This window comes from Neltuma alba, unplaced genomic scaffold (assembly GCF_004799145.2).
Source record: "Neltuma alba isolate B1F8T4 unplaced genomic scaffold, ASM479914v2 tig00013500_pilon, whole genome shotgun sequence".
Taxonomy (NCBI): Eukaryota; Viridiplantae; Streptophyta; class Magnoliopsida; order Fabales; family Fabaceae; genus Neltuma; species Neltuma alba.
The window spans coordinates 1-17,071 of record NW_021637726.1 but is presented as its reverse complement, the minus strand read 5'-3'; the positions used below and the strand labels follow the sequence as shown (position 1 = coordinate 17,071).

The following is a 17,071-nucleotide window of genomic DNA, read 5'->3' as shown; positions in this document are numbered from 1 at the left end:
GAAAGGCTCTTTTATAGGCATTTTCTGTATTTAGGAGGTGTTTGGATGAAAACCAAACCATGATTTTAAAAATGTTTTTACGGTATACGAGGCAAATATATAGAGGAGTTTGCCTTGTTTTGAGGAAAAGTGATTTTGAGAAGCACTTTTTAGTACTTCCAAACACCCCTTTAGACAGATTCAAATTCAAGAGCTTATGTTTAATCCTACCATTAAAACCAAGGCTTATTGGTACCCTTTATTCAAATTTTACATATAAACTTATAAGTCAAATTTCTAGACTTGCAACTTAGAACTCCTAAATCTATGAGTGAATTTGCGTAAGTTTTGTATTATTTAAAAATACATTTTAAAGATATTTATTACATTTAACAAATTTTAATACAAGTTTTTAATCCACTGAATTTAATTATTTGTAATTGAAAAGAATTGAAAGGAGCACTATGAAAGGAATTAGCTTCCATTAATGTTTCTATAATGTCTAACCATCTTTTCAAAATAAAATTATAGATTAAAATATAAATTTATTTTAAAAGTTTTCACTTAAAAGTATAGTTTGGATGCAAAATTTAAAACCATGACAGTTTTTTTTCTATCATTAAAAATGTTAAAAGTTACTAATATCATTATTCTAACAATCAATATTAATTTAATGTTAGGGAATAAATCTTTTATGACAAGTCTGCATCAAAAAATTTTTTTTCAGATGTCCTATTTAAGTATTTAAGTAAAAGCTTTCAAAATAAATTTATTCTTTTTAATTCAAAAATTATTGACTTTTTTTACCCCAAAGGAAAGGTGTGAAGGGCACCTGTGATCAGCGCATGTGCGCATTGCAGCCCTGCAACGCCGTGGCGACAGTTTAAAAACCCAACGATAGTAATTGACCTCGAGATGTCATTAAAATGCCCCAAACAACCTCATTGCTATTATTAGTTGATCACCCATTAATTAATTCCTTTGTCGCCATACGTTTGAAATTTGTGCTTGTCTTTTTCTGGTCTTTTGGCAAGAAAAAAACAAAAAACTTTTTCCATTTGTCGATTTCCTCTGTCCATTTTTCTCTTCCCTTGCCCACTGTTCTGCGTTGAGTTTTGTTTTTTTTGCGGGGTGGGTGTTTTCTTGGCCTGTGGTTTGTCTTCCTTCTGAGACAAACCCACCCGTCCATGCGCATATTCACGCCCAATCCCAATCAATATCTCTGTCTCTTTCTCCCTCTGGTTCTTGTTGAAGGAAAAAATTTCATCTTCCTTTGATTCCCTCTTATTCCTGGGTCTTGTCTCTGCCTCCACGCAATAGTACGGTTCTTCTTTTCTTTTTGGATTGCCCCACCTCCACTTTCCTTAATGCGAAAGGTCCTTTTCTTTTTGGGATTGCCTTCTTTTGGTGGGGGTTACTTTAGGGTTTTCTGATCCTCGAGTGATTAGCTTCTTCTGGGGTTTGATTTCTCCGTAATTTTTCGAACAATTCCGTGTTTATCTCAATCTGTTAGGACAGCTTTCTTCGCGAAATGGTAATTCTTTCCTGATTTCCGTGTCTAGGGTTTGTTCATGTTTCTAAGAATGTTGAGTTTCAGAAACACCTACCGGTTCTTCCTACCCAGAATCAGCTTACCTGTATATATGAGCCACCAGTGTTGTAAGCCTTAGGTGAGGATTATTTGTCTCGTTCGAGGTTCCCTTTGAAACATGGGTTGTGTCCATGGCAAGTGTTGTCGCGGCTACATTCCGCCGTCGGAGTGTGGTGGTACTAGCAGCTGCCGCGGACTCGGCCCTCGCCGTCGCCAAAGGAAACACAAATTTACTCAAAGTTCATTGAAGTTTGCTCCTGTTCCTTCCCACAACTACGTTTTAGAATACTCGTTTCTCACACAGCAAGGATACTACCCTGATTCACCTGATAAAGAAAACCAGGATACTTTCTGTATTAGGACACAGATTCAAGGTAACCCAAACGTCCATTTTTTCGGTGTCTATGATGGGCATGGTCAATGTGGTAGCCAGTGTTCGAATTTTGTTAGGGATAGGTTGATAGAAACATTATCAAATGACCCTGCATTGTTGGAGGACCCCGGTAAAGCTTATACTTCAGCATTCTTGGCAACGAATTACCAATTACACAACAGTGATATTGATGATTCTATGAGTGGCACTACTGCAATCACAGTGCTTGTTGTTGGGGACACACTTTATGTTGCTAATGTTGGTGATTCCAGAGCGGTGCTGGCAGTAAAGGATGGGAATTGCATCGTTGCTGAGAACTTGTCTAATGATCAGACACCGTTTCGGAGAGATGAGTATGAGAGAGTGAAACTTTGTGGTGCAAGGGTGTTGAGTGTTGATCAGGTGGAAGGGCTAAAGGATCCGGATGTCCAAACATGGGGTGATGAAGAGAGTCAGGGAAGCGATCCTCCAAGGTTGTGGGTTCCAAATGGGATGTATCCTGGAACTGCATTTACAAGGAGTTTAGGGGATAGTTTGGCAGAGACTATTGGTGTCATTGCTACTCCAGAAGTGTCAGTGGTTCGGCTGACACCTAATCATCTTTTCTTTATTGTGGCAAGTGATGGCATATTTGAGTTCCTATCAAGCCAAACTGTTGTTAACATGGTACGGCATGCAACTTGTTTTCGTGGTAGTTCTTTTGGTCCTTTCAATGTCTTCAAGTTACGAAGTATTTTTGTTGAGATAGTAGTTTATGCTGTTGACCAATTTTTATTAGTTGAATAGTTGAATTTGACTTGTCTGCTGTCAGTGGAAGTCTTGTGACATTTGTTAATGGCTCACTATTAAAGGCTTGAAAACATTGATGCAGTATATATCCTCCCCTAATCAAATGTTTTTGGCAACTTTAGGTTTCTCATTAAGGATCGCTGGGGGATATTATTTTAGACCATGCTTAAGCCAGTAAAGCTTACATGATAAGCTCTTCTCACAGTAGTGCTTATGTATAGTGGAACCTGGCTTGTAGTCATTATATAAAGTTCATAGTTGAAATGCTATGTACTTTGTTGTTACCTCCTTCATAATTTCTCTTGATAAATTCTGATACTTTTATAATGTAGGCAGCAAGCTACACAGATCCTGGTGAAGCATGTGCTGCCATTGCTGGAGAGGCATATAAACTATGGTTGGAACATGAAAACCGAACAGATGATATAACAATTATCATAGTTCAGATCAAAGGCCTATCTAATGTATGGATTACTTGAACAATTCAAGGGCTTCTTTTAATTTTAATGTTTTTATTCTTGCATATAGGTTTTTATGAATATGTTAAATAAATCTTGTATGCCCATCAATATTTTTGACCACCTAAGAAAATACAGATGGCAAGAAAACGACTTTTTATTGTGAAAATTCTCCTGGGTCGGTATTCTAAGCTAGTAATTTGCTATCGTGCATTTATTGTATATTGTATGCCCACTAATATTTGTTTTGATCATTTAGGCAGGTACGTCTGGAGTTGGAGTAGATAATATTAATGTTAGTACGGCAACGCGGGCAAGGAGAGGAACTTCTGAAGTATCTACTACCACTTCATCGGATGTTTATTGTTCTGTGAGGAGTGAGCTCTCTGATCAACAGTGCTGTCAGAACGTAGTTTCAATGAGAAGCCCAGCTATAATTGTCCCATCTCCATCATGCCAAAGACCGGTTGAAGAGGTTAGTGCCTTTTTTTTGTTTTTTTGGTGTCTTCTGATTATGATCCCTAGTATAAGTGTCGGTGACCACTTCAGTTCAAAACTTAGATTGGTTGAGTAAGGGCTCAGAACTAGTTTATTACAATATCCCCAACACTAAGTCCTTCCCTTTCCATTTACAGTGATTGAAGAGAGGCTTTATGGAAGCTTCATCAAGTTTTGTTGTAATTTCTCCCACGTGGTAGGTTTCTTCATTCTGTTTTACTCTTTTGAATTACTGTTGTATATTTACTGGCTCCATATGAGTCATATTGCAAGTTTCAAATGGTGGCTTGATTCTTCCATTGACTCAAATATAGGTATTAGAGCTGCTATGCTGTCAAAAGTGATCTTGCCCTCTTTGGAAGACCATTTCTACTTGTAATACGATCCATTCATTTCCAAGAATAAAAAGTTATATGAATGGCTTATCTTATGTAAGCTTCAGTTTTAATTCAATATATTTGTTGCCTTTTACCAAGAAAAATGCTGACTCTATTTTTATTTTTTAGGCAACTGAAGGTTCCTGCTTTGAGGAGCATATCTTAGGCAGCTGAAGGCTTCCATTTTGGAATGTAGAAAGCTGAACTGGTCAATGTTAATTTTCTTCTAATTCAGATTATAGAACCACATGAGAAGCACACAAAGCCAGTTTCCTGGGATGGCTCTGCCCCTCCAGATTTTAACATTGAGAGGGAACCTAAAGACAATTCGGGATTAAGGAGGAAGGGTCAGATCAAGGTAAAGAATTTGACATGTTTCATATTGAGTTCTCCAATGAAAATATTAAATCCAAGTCCTCTTTTGGCGAAAAAAATGATTCACGTGATGCTGAGCTGTAATAATATTTACTTGGGATGTTTTCATTGGAGGACTTGATAACAAAACATGTAGAAATTGCTTAGAGATTTTCCGGGAAAAGGAACTTATGCAGCACACTGGGTGCTTACAAACTGAGGAAACTCAAACACACAAGGTGGCAAACTGGGTCGGCAGAACTGCCTTTTTTTAGCATCCAAAGCAGATCCATGTTCTCTCAGTGCAGATGCTGGATCGGCTCCATTGTTGTGTGAATCAGAACAATATCTGCGTTTTTTATTTGCATTGCAAGATCAATTCCATGTAAAATGCCGAATTATTAATTTTCCTTTCCTTGGGTAGGTGAAGGAATCAAGTTTTCAATCCAACACATTTTGGATATTTTTTTTCCACGTCTCTCTACTAGATTCATTGATGCCTTGTGGCCTTCCAAAATGTTGAATTCTCAGTGTTGACAATAAATAAGTTCTTTTACATTATCAGTTTGTTAAACGGGATTAAAAAAATTACTTGTAATAGTATAGAAGCAGTAATGGAATTAATCTCTCTCTCTCTCTCTCTCTCACAAATCTGTGCAGCTCTGAAATGCCTTGTTAAATGAATCATCATCAATACATCTGACAAAATTATACTTGTCACCTGTGTATATTGCGGTTATTTCGAAAAGTCCGCTCCAATTTGCATATAATCAATGATTTATAGATACGCATAATCTCAGCGAAGCGATGAAACTAGATCAGTGGATATCAAACAAGCGTCGTCTCATATGATTTAATTAGTCGCTTCAACTAATGATTTGACAGTTGAATTAGTGATTCGTTGATCCAATTCTTGCTTCATTTCCCGCATAAGATTAGCGAGCATTTACCTTGGCTTCGTATTTTAACTCCTTTGGAGTTTTCATTCTCGTACAAGCTACAAACCTTGGCTCCCCAACCCAGGAGTAGCCATGGATTCTGAATGCCGTATGCTGCTTATTTTGGCACACTTCAAAAGCAGCTAAACAAAATGATTTTATACTGATCAAGACAAAACCCTTGTCACCTACTTACCATATATACTGGAAAATCACTTTTAAAAAACTAATCCAAACACTACTAAATTCATCTAAATTCAGGTTTATGTCGATCAAGAATTAGTGGTTATCATTTGTATTATAGTTGCATTTTCTACATGAGTTGAGACAGACAGGAGGGTAGATAAACATGATATTCTCATTTTCTGGACAAAACTGCCTAAAAACACGCTTTGGGTTAACATATATTCTTATCCTCCCTCTTTTTTCTTCTTTTGACGCAATTCCCTCTATATATTGGTCCAGCGTAATGTAAAATACAAGCATCACAAAATCATTAAGCAGATCAGAAGTACAGAGAAAGCTTCTCATCTATGACATTCTGCAGCAAATTGCACTGCTCCAGTAGTCTGCTTAACTTCTCAGCTTCGCTGTTTGCTTTGCCATTTGTTAGGACTTCACTTCTAGCATTGTCTAATCCATGTGAGGAAACTGTGTTATCAACGCTGGGCAGTTCATCCATTGCAGAATCCCTCAAATCACCTGGGCTAACAGTTTCATTCATCACATCATCTGTGTTCTGTGAAAGTTGAAGAGGCCTTGATTGACTCTTCATGAGGATAGGAGAGCCACATCCAACTTCAATTATCTCATCCAAAGACGCACTTTGATAAAATAATGAAGGCGAATTAGCTTCAAAGTTCACATCCATATCTGAACTCGGAGGAGAAACGCGAGTCTGTTCTGATATGTAAGCTGAAGAGACTTCGCCACTGGATAAACTCATCAATCTCCAATTGAAGATTCGACGGAAGATCATGGTCCACTGCGGAACTATATGGTAATTTGAGCCGCAAAGCTCGAGTCTAGCACATGACTGCAGCATGACATGTGCCTCTTTTGTTGCCAATGGGACTCCCATGATCTTACTAGTATCGGTCAGGTAATGAATCAAGCTACTTTCAAGCCTTAACCTGAGGTTCTCAATGTCATGTTTTGCTTTAGAGCCAACGGCCAACCAGGATAGATCATCACCAAACGAGGGGAGCTTGCAATCTTGGAAAGCCCTGATGATTTGTCCTATTTTTGGATTGGAGCTCCAACCTGATGGTGGCAAGTAGTTTTTCAGCAATATATCCTCATAACTAGACTGGTCAAGCATACCAATCTCAGGACACGGCCAACCAGCAGGATTTGCATTAGCAGCAGCAACAATCTCCTGTAATGATCGATCTAAAGCTTCATTGAACACTGAGATACAGTCAGTAGGACCCAACCTCGAGTTATTGGAGCTACACAGTACCCTCAACAAGGAACTATGATAGGTATGAACAAGTTCTCGCACTCTCACATACTGTAGGGCGGGCTGCAAGGGTGACTCTCCTGCCAGCCACTCCAGCCCCTCTCTTAATCGTCTGTCACTGAAAAATCCACCCAAGTGTTCTATCTGTTGATTCTCAATAGGGAAGACAAGCAGAAAGCCACTAACGCGGGATTTATCAATATCATCAAGGCCCAGTTCATTAATTATAACAGGAGAAAATCCTTTATCATATGAACCACATAAGATCAGAAGGGGTAAGTGAGCACCAGTGGGAATTGACGTGAGAATATTATGGAGTTGAACTCTTTGAAGTTTCCATGGGATGCTCTCAGATACAAGAAATAAAACTGCACTTGCCCCAGATACTGTTTCATCTCCAACACAGAAAGATGTGTCCCTAATTACAGAGAAGCAGCAAATAGGATCAGCACCACATTGCCCAGGAACCCATTTCTTCCATATTGTCAGGCCAGGCGAAGAAATAACCACATCCTCGTCACAGGAAGGCATGAGCTTTGAGATCAACCACGAGCCTGCTGCACCCATTTTAAGTCCTTTGTCCGCCTGAGAACAGAGGATAATTTTCCAGCACAAACATTTGACACCTGAGTTTCTTCTTCGTAGTATGTCACCGGCCATTTCTGAAATATTAAGTCTTGCCCAGGACTTTTCCTGCTTTTCGTATCTCTCTCTCACGGCTTCATCAACGTCAAACTTGTCAAAGTTGCTTGGTTGCTACATAGAGAGTAAAAAAGATAAGGAAGTCAGTACATTATACTAAGTTAAGGATCGGTAAAGGTCTTGATAGTTATGTAAAAGTTATATATATACACAAACATAAATTGGAGCAAAAATAAAGAGGGGAAAAGTGCCAATAAAGGGGTCACTAAATCATAATCAGCCCTACAAGAAAACTCTCACTAACCCTGCAGCTAATGTAAAAAGAAAATGCACAGCAGAATTGGTTTAAATTCACGCTTAGCAATCTTACACCAATGTAATGTCGTATAGGTGGTCCCAGTGACAACGACTCCAATGCAGCATTTGCTGCAAATTCCCTTTGTTCACGTAGCATCCTCAACTTTGACGTCCGTCTCTTCCATAACCTGACAGGGTAGACATATAAAATAGATTGACTTCAAACAAGTAACAAACATAACAAATGCAAGTTAGGTAACAAAAAAATAGGCAACAAAACAAGGCTAGAAAACCTTAAGAATAGCTTGAGCTTAGCTGCAGAAATTTCTTCATCTAGATCATTTTCTTCAGCTTCGTCAATTTCATCTTCGTTTACTTGGTTAACGAGTAGAGGTTCATCTTGAGATGCACCTTGGGGCACAGTATCAGCCACAGAAAAATGAAAGCCATATCCTCTTGAGCTTTCTGATGGAGACAGTTTTGTCACACTCTCAAGGAGCCTTCCATCCAGCTCTGAATGAAAGATTCTCTTAGGAGAGCTTGTGAATATAGCATCAGAGTTAGTACGCTTAGTAAGTACAGATCTGGTTGGCTGTGGTTCAGGTATACCACGATTAAAGAAGCCAATTGGTGACGAAAAAGGCATAGTAAAACTATGATCAGTTTCACTATGTTCAACTGCAATCGGCATTTCCTGAAATTTCCTTCCAGATCTACCATCCTTTGGGGACAAAATAGCTTCAGAGTCGGCCATTTCTTCATCAACCTTCTCAATTGAACTAACTTCTTTGACAGATTGTTGCTCATTCTCATACTTCTTCTGTATCTGGATCTTGTTTGTTGTCTCAACAGGTGGCAATACAACTTGATCTGAGGGTGAAACATCTTCTATTATCGTTTCTGACCTTTTCTTGTGAACTAGTTTGGAACACTTGGTGGGATAATCATTATCAATATTGAGAAATGGCCCTTCCCTCACCATATATGGTTCTTCAAATGTTTTCACCAAGAACCCATGATACTCTAGCAGGCCGTCTATGTCCTCATCCTATGTTTGGTGACAAATCCACATGTAAGACGACGTCGGGAAATCCTTCCACCCAATGCCCTCCTCAAGACAAAAGGAAAGAATGAAGAGAAAAAGCATTTCTCCAAGTCAAAGCAAGAAAATTACCTCCATAGCAAGCCAGTTAGCAACATGCGAAACAGGGAGACCTTGGTTATTTTGCAAACCAGCATGTAAAGAACCAAGTGCCTGGGTACGCAACTGGTGAAGATGACAAAGCATATAAAAAAAATGAGTTTGATTCACCATAAGAGAAAATTAAATAACAGTTATTTAGACAATGCAAAAGGTGAAATCAATGAACTTAACTGGGTTTTTTTGTTGCTTTTTTTGTTTGGGGGGGGTGTTCATGCTTAGTATTTCTTTTGGTAATTAAGTATAGTTTGTTTTTCATGCATCAAATGATTAATTTCATAGAGCAAATAAACCATATACGTCTCATCCTAGAAAAAGAAAATGCACTAGCTTGCCTTCAATTAAGTAGCACTTTCCAAGAGCACCTGTATGTATTCATCCACTTAAGTTAGGGAAGTGCATGCAGAGTCTACAAATATTACCCTAGGTTCATGGTTTGTTTTGAGCCCCATAACACATTATGCAATTCACTAAACACAAAAAGTAACAATGATACATACCTTTGCAAAGTGAGCATGCATTAGACACGCTTGAAGATAACTTGCCTTTCTAGCAAGCCGAAAGAAGGCAATAAAATTACCAGTTCGGCAAGCCCTGCACAGGCAAAGGAAAAATAATGATCAGACTGGAAACATAATAGCCAAAGTAAATTAACTTCGGTGGAAATTACAACCTTGCTACTTTGCGGGCAAACAGAACTTCTGGAGTCTGCCTGGTCTCAGGAGTCATCTTAGCAAGATCAAGAGAGAGTTCTGCCGGTTCAACCTAGCAGAACTAGTTTTCACCAATCTATCTATTATCATATAGAAACCTTAAAGATGATTTACTATACAGATCACTTACTTTATAACCAGGATGCTTGTCCAATTTAAGGAGAGCATAGTAGCCTCGAAACTCCTTCTCTGTTGGCACATTTATTCCCTTCTTTCTGTGATCATCATACATCTGAAACAAGTCTACTGAAGTTTTGTTCATCTGTTCAATGTTCAGGTGAGCATCAAATCCTTCTGAAAAGCCCTCCCCTTTTGTGTATTCACATAATTCATGCATTGCAACTATGTGTAATCTTATCTGAAATCAGAGCAACCAGCAGCTTCATTAATATTTAAAATCAAATATGCTTCATTTATATACCACCTAACAGATGCATTTCTTGACTAAGCTAGCAGAATTTCCAATAAATGAATGCTTTTTGCAGCAGACGTTATCTTAAATTATAAAAACCCATAAGCGCCCCAAGCAGAACTACGTCAAAAGAAGAAACTTCATCACAATTCAGAAAAAAGACCAGGATTTGCACAAGACTTTTTTGGCCAACACAATATTTGCACGTTAGAAGAAAATAATACAAGGTCCAGAATTGGTGCAACAAACAGAGACTCAGGAACAATCTCTGAGACCCCAGAAACACAAAAGCTGTATAGAACCAAGAGGAAAATAAACCTCACCCAGGATGAGGAATCAATTTTGAAGCCAAATCAAACAAATATAAGCATGATTTAGAATAAGTAGCTTAGACTGATAATAGAAGAGTAATTTCATAGTCCACAACTAGCCTCTCCCACAAAATCCATGAGCATTATGTGCTGCTATAATTTGATTGGTCATTTTACAAGATGTGAATGACTTATTCTGTTACTACGCAGTACACCTAATGGATATTGAACCCATGATCTTTAAACTGCAGTCTAACATATTAATTGCCACTAGAACCAAAGACTAATGGACATGTATGCAACAAAAAGGCATTAACATTATTCAAAGAAGAAAGCACCATTTGTTCCAACATAGCTATAGCCCCTTGGTTGAAAATGTGCTGCATCCTCAGGTCCATCCTAATTGCCCTCATCCGGTCCCACAAGAAGTTATACATGCCAAGAAACCTTTCATCATACGGCTGATCTAGCAAATCAAGCAGGTAATCAATTGTTTTCTGAAGAACAGGCATAGGCCGAATCAAGCTTGCTTCCCTCTCTGCTGTCCTATTATACTGCCATGTTTCACCCCATTAATGAATATTATTAAAGAATATTTTATAATAACCTCCCAAAAAGAGCAATGAGTGCTTCATAGAAAATGACAGTTACATGATAATTACCTTCTTAACTGCAAGAACTCTGCTGGTTACATTTCTATCCCCATCCACTCGTTCATACTGATCAAGATCCCCTTTCCTTTCACGCTCTGCCCTCTCTGACTCTGAAAAATGAACAAATAAAAAAAAAAAACATTCCCTTCTTTTCCCCAGAAAATAGTACACTTGTTGGCTTTCGACAAAATGAACTACTCTCTCCAATATGATCTTTCTAACAACAAATTAGAAAAAGACTTTAACAGCATGAAATTTGTTTCATTTGCAGACTGGGTATATGAGATAGAAACTTTTGTGATTAATGGATATACAGTTTCTATTAAAAAAAAAAAAAAGAATATCAGATAGAACCAAAATATAGAAGTTCTAACAAATTTTCTTTTAGATTTAAAACCTGAGAAATATACCAGGACACATATCTGGACATAAGCCAATAATTATGTTGGACGTCTTGAGGCCTTCAGAATCAGACAAAGCATGGCCATTAGCAACATTGACAGTTGGTTGTATAGAATGGCCACCATCATATTTTTCCTCTGACAGAGATTGTTCATTTCTACTTGCAGAAGCCTTCCTGTCTGCAGTATCAGAATCACTCTGCTCAGATTTGCCTAGATCCACCTTGAACCGAGCTAAACGCTTTGCCTTGGCTAACATTTCGCTAAAAGAAACAATAAGAATGAAGACCATCAAAGACATAATGTGATGACAAAGAACCTCCATAGTGAAAAACGATGGCACCAATGTACCTAATAACTTACCGTTCAGAATTGTCATTTGAGGAGTTGATTTTTCCTTCAAGAGTTTTATCACTTGAAGATATTCGAGGAGGTGATCTTGTTCTTTTAGGAGTAGAGGAACTGATGGAGCTGTTTAATGCAGCTTCGGAAACTGTAGCAGGTGGTGAAGATTTTTTATAGACTTGTGCGTGAGGGCCACTCCTTATAATGCTAGACGTATTTCCCAAATTAGGAGGAGATGAAGGCCTGAAATGGAAACCAGAGAACAGGTTATCTATATGTACATGCTGTTTTATTCTTTGCAAGTGAGATATAAATAATAATGTATGCTAAAAAGCATTGCAACTCAAGAAAGTCAATCTTATCATTTTCCTTTAAACACCAACTCTCATGAGCTTGATAGTTCTCATAAGGTAGCCACAATGTTCCTGTGTATAAATTCTCTCTCACAAACTATCTTGATAGTTCAGGGCCTTTACGATATATCTGCAACAATTTTTTTAATAATAGCATCTGTGACTTTTAATGAAGCCAATAGAGTCTTCATTGATGTACATTGGTCACATCTAAAAAACACATCTGGTAAGGAGGTTTTAACTCAAAAAATTCTTTATACCTCCTCTTTCAGCACAAATGACCTTGTCAGACAACAAGTCCATTTCAATCCAACCTATAGATACTGATAGCACTCCAACATGTAACCAAACGCTTATGAAAGCGCCTTAAATAAATTGAAATTTATTATTCACACCTTCGGATCCGCATATAATTAAATGCTTCCTAGGAATTTACAAGCATGTGAATATTCTTTAGGATTTCATACTGCTATAGGGAATCTAGATTAAAGATCAAATGCACTGGGGTCATAACTCTACATAACTCAGATACATTTAGAACTCTGACAACTTATGCAAGTTATAAATAAGAACCATGTAGGATCACAAAAAATAATGTGATTTACCTCATCAAATCTTTCTGAGCAACAGTATAATTATGCTGCAAAACTTCGTTAGATTTGACTAATGGCAAAGGAGGGGACCTAGTTCTGACTTGATAGCCATTAACTTCACTCACAAAACCCCGAGGATTATGAGAAACAACCTGGGTTGAGACCAAGGATTGGACCTGATGTTCCGGTGAGCTGGTATAACTGCCTGATAGACTGGCCAGGTTACCCAATGTACCGGAAGCTACAGCTGGCCTACATACATAACAAGAATAACTTCAGGAAAAGAACATGGAAGGCATTTAAGACATCCGAGGTAGTAAGAAAGCATTGTCCATGCAAGAAAGCCAGCAAATGGCAGGCAGCCTATATAAGTTTATAAACAACTTGAGACAATATTTAAGTCAACAATAAATAGGACTATCTTTAGACCAATTTAGTACAACATTCCTCCTCAGCGCTTGCATAATTTAGTCTTGTAAAATGAAAGGAGCCTGAAACAAGGGTTTCCCCACTTTTCTTAATAGTTCAGTAAGATGATTCACAAAGAACATAAAACCCTGACATCAGCTTGAACCATGAAAAGGAGTCATTGATAAATGATCTGAGACTAGTAGGCAATATAGGTAGCCAAAGAAACTGATTCTAATCTTTCACTTGCCTTCTAAAAAAAATCCAGCTATTTAGAGTCTATCCTTACATCCTCCATATGAGGCAATAATGCAAAATTCCTGTTTCCCTCTGGCTTATCTAATAATCTTAAGAGATAATCAAACAACTCCTAGACAGTAATAAACTACAATATCCTTGAACAAAAATAAACACATAATTCTTCAACATTTTGTCTCACTCTGTAACCCAGTATCATAGGCTGGGGGGACTACCCAAGGGAAGTAAATTGAAAGCTTATAACAGATCTGCAAGTGAGTTGGACAACATGGCCAAGTAGAACAGATAGAAGCATGTCAGAGCCACCTACAGTAAGCATGTTCACGAATTTTCAAAGTTGTTTCAGAGAGGCGAACAATGTTAGAGGAATTGGTAACTGCTGAAGTTCTTGAATCATGATGCAAGTGTCTAGGTGCCTAATTGTGGGTTTTCTTTAGTGTCTACTTTGTTTTTATTCGCAACAAACTGAAGCTTCTATAATCTTCAACTTGAGGGGCAGTGTTATAATAGTGTGATGGGTGGGATAGATATTGGCTGACACATTAGTGAACTGGCCTTGTGTTTATTGTATTGTATTATTCTTCATTTATTATAGGGACCCCACTGTCCGTGGAGAACCCACCCTTAAAAGAAAGATTATCCTTACATACCACACCAGTCAACCCCATATGGTGGCATCTCATACCATCTAGTCCCCATAGTAACTTAGATTTATTAAAATGAATAGACGCACAGGGAACTCACCAAAGTTGATAATTAATCCCATTCATCCCTGTCTTATCTCCCTTTCTTTCACTCAAAGGAAGATTTCAACAATCATCAACTGAACTCAATGTTTTTCCTAGATCATGCAAATACAATATTGACCAGGGCATTGAGAATTGCCATATTTCAACAGGAGTAATAATGGCAAAACAAGGTTTAACAAGCTATGGAAAGCGAGAGCATTTCAGCATACAGAATAAGTGCTCATGAAGCACAAGCAAAATATTACAGAAGCATCTTTTGACAATTTACTGCACAACGATAGTGCCTAAATACAAGACAAGACTTCAATTTCAACAATACAAGATTTCAATATTAACTTCGTAAATCATATACAAGTGTACACACATAAACGACAAAAATACAGTGAATGCAAGGAGATGAAATAGAAAAACCTAAAACTTACTGTTGAAGAGCAACAGAAGGCCGAAAACTCCGAACAGGTTGATAGCCTACAGGTACCAAAGGAGTTGATTGTGATTTCAGATGCAGTGACTGACTATGGCCATCAGTAAGCAAATTTGAGGTGCTGCTGCAATCAGCAAGTAAAGCAGAAGTTAAAGCCTCAAATAAATTAGAAAGGCAAATGAGATAAAGTCATCAACCAAAGTCATTTTTGGGGAACACAAGAGCCAAGAGCTTAAAGTATATGAGCAGCAGACTGTAAGTACAAAATGGCTTGAAGACAATACGACAAACTATCTCCCATCCCAATAATACCCCACATGCCAAATTGTACAGAAAGTAGGCATACAGAGAACAGACCTCAACAGATAATAAACATTAGTGACAATACCTCTTCATCTTTTTTCTTTTCGCATGTATGACAGATTTATACACATACTAATAGCACATTACATATGTAAAAATTACTTACTACAAGATTCTCCAGATGTCAGGATTACCAAAAGGGAATAGGCAATCAAGCCTGCTTACCTTGAACCACTTACGTCAGTCAAATCAATATAATATAAACTTGAATTCAAGAAATTGTGAAGTGATTAGCATGGTTATTAATATGTTTATTGAAAATACAGGCAATAGTGCATTAGCGTTGGCATTTCAAAACCTGGATTGGTATATTTTCAAGGCCAGTTTAGCACACAGAGGGGAATGGAAACCCTTTCTATTGCATATAAAACAAGATATGTGATGCGCGCGGGCACACACAGAGCACCTATCATTTTTGACATTGTTTATCATTGTAATTAGGCGCAGGGATCATTTTCCAATCACATCCTCATTTCCTTTCCCTTTTCATACTTAAGGAACAGCCTATCAGTCTACACAATCGACAACTGAGTTCAGATTTAAATTAAGCAAAAAATTGAAGGAAAAAACCCCAGATACATAATATAGAGAAAAATAATGAAGATAAAATGATCTCACTTTCTCAGAACAGCTTGACCGGGGTACTTGGATGCATCATTGCCTGCATATGGTAAGGGAGGAGATCTGGTTTTTTCTGGGTTTTGAGATCTAGAAACTCTGGCTGTAATGCCAGTGGTGGAATCCCGCGAGGCAGCAAGTGTTGTAATTGCTGCCAGATTTTCAGGAGCAGGGGCATCCAAATCTCTATAAAATAGTTTCTTCCCAGCACTGAAACCAGAAGACTCAGTGGATATTAAAGACAATAAGTACTATCAGCAACGCAACATTTAGTAACAAATTATATCCACTCTAAGAGGATTTGGTCAAAGAAGGAACAAAGAATCGTTCTTTCGGAAAATAAAGCAACTGCTAAGGAAAAAGACCTGATCATATACTATAATACTTGTTAATATATGGACTTCAACTTGAGCTTTCACGACAATGCTTGCAACATACAACAAAGAGTGATCCCTACATAAACCCGTTGCCGGAATCACAATCTCTTGAAGTAAAATGAAATTAGGGAGCTTCTCAGAATCGACATCATGTCAGTACTAAAACGAGAAGTCACGAAACAAAATCCTCAAATTTCTACTGTGTCCCTATTCAACGTGCAAACTCTATTTCACCGCCTAATGTTTTTCAATAATTCGGGAAGAAGAAAAAAAGATTCTCGATTTCAACTGGGTTTTCCCACAAACTGACGGAGAATTAGTCGAATCCCAAGATGAAACGGTCTTGAATATTTCAGGAAGACAAGGAAAAAGTAATGGAATTAACGAAATACCTGTGTCTAGGAGGTGACGGCGAAGTGGCATATGGAGAAGCTGGAGTTGCGAGAGAAGAAGACGGCGGACGGAGGAAAGTGTTAGTATGACCAAAGGCTGGTTGTGATTTGGGTGGCACAGAGGGCCCTGATTCCTTCCCAAATCCCGAATACGACATGATACTTCTTCCTTCTCCTTTTCGTCTATCGCATTTGTTCCAAACAAAGAGAGGCTTCTCTGTGAGCCACTCGTCAGGGGGGAGAAACTCCTTCTAATACCCACTTCTTCGTGTTCAGCTCGTATTACTTCGTTCTCTGAATCACAACTAATAATTTACAGACAAAGAAGCCTTTCTCTTGCTTGTTGCCCGCCCATGGCATTCCAGAAGCATATAATCATTCCCCATGCTGCTAGCAAGAATAGCTTACGAGTTAGACCATAATTTCTTTTCTTTGTAAATACAACCTTGGTTTGAAAATTAATAGGTTGAGCTAGGGGTGTGCATGAAGCCCAAATGCCCGCAGAGCCCGCCCGAGTCCGAAGAAAAATTGCCCAGCCCAGCCGAAAAAAAAGAGCCCCGAAAAAGAATGGGCATCTTTGGGCTGGGCATTTCATGGGCAGGGCTGGGCATCGGGCAGGACATGCTGCCCTGCATTTTGGCCCTGCCCAGATCATGATTATATATATTTAATTTATAAAATAATATTAATATATTACATTTCTTTACCTAAAAAAAGTTATCTCCCTCCTCTTTGCAATTTA

General features: G+C 38.2%; 2 protein-coding genes across 4 annotated transcripts; one reads left to right on the top strand and one right to left on the bottom strand.

The window, feature by feature from the left end:
• The first annotated feature begins 1,101 nt into the window (after positions 1 to 1,101).
• On the top strand, positions 1,102 to 4,980 carry LOC114737849 (probable protein phosphatase 2C 35). Of its 3 annotated transcripts, XM_028925833.1 has the most exons (6): positions 1,102 to 2,609; positions 3,065 to 3,196; positions 3,450 to 3,665; positions 3,826 to 3,884; positions 4,003 to 4,119; positions 4,195 to 4,980. In XM_028925833.1, the coding sequence occupies exons 1-4, from the start codon at positions 1,689 to 1,691 to the stop codon at positions 3,826 to 3,828; spliced, it is 1,272 nt and encodes a 423-aa protein (XP_028781666.1). In that variant the 5' UTR covers positions 1,102 to 1,688; the 3' UTR covers positions 3,829 to 3,884; positions 4,003 to 4,119; positions 4,195 to 4,980. The 3 variants fall into 3 exon arrangements, with proteins under 3 accessions (XP_028781666.1, XP_028781667.1, XP_028781668.1); XM_028925834.1 differs by lacking the exon at positions 3,065 to 3,196; XM_028925835.1 differs by lacking the exons at positions 3,826 to 3,884; positions 4,003 to 4,119; positions 4,195 to 4,980 and having other exon boundaries at positions 3,454 to 3,617.
• Positions 4,981 to 5,697: 717 nt separating this feature from the next.
• Positions 5,698 to 16,726, bottom strand: LOC114737850 (SAC3 family protein B). Its single transcript, XM_028925837.1, has 15 exons — positions 16,330 to 16,726; positions 15,561 to 15,770; positions 14,578 to 14,703; positions 12,753 to 12,992; positions 11,813 to 12,037; positions 11,459 to 11,712; positions 11,058 to 11,158; positions 10,734 to 10,949; positions 9,803 to 10,030; positions 9,633 to 9,724; positions 9,460 to 9,553; positions 8,933 to 9,025; positions 8,052 to 8,806; positions 7,832 to 7,946; positions 5,698 to 7,575 (listed from the first exon to the last, which is right to left on the bottom strand). The coding sequence occupies exons 1-15, from the start codon at positions 16,485 to 16,487 to the stop codon at positions 5,863 to 5,865; spliced, it is 4,620 nt and encodes a 1,539-aa protein (XP_028781670.1). The 5' UTR covers positions 16,488 to 16,726; the 3' UTR covers positions 5,698 to 5,862.
• Between the last annotated feature and the right edge of the window lie 345 nt (positions 16,727 to 17,071).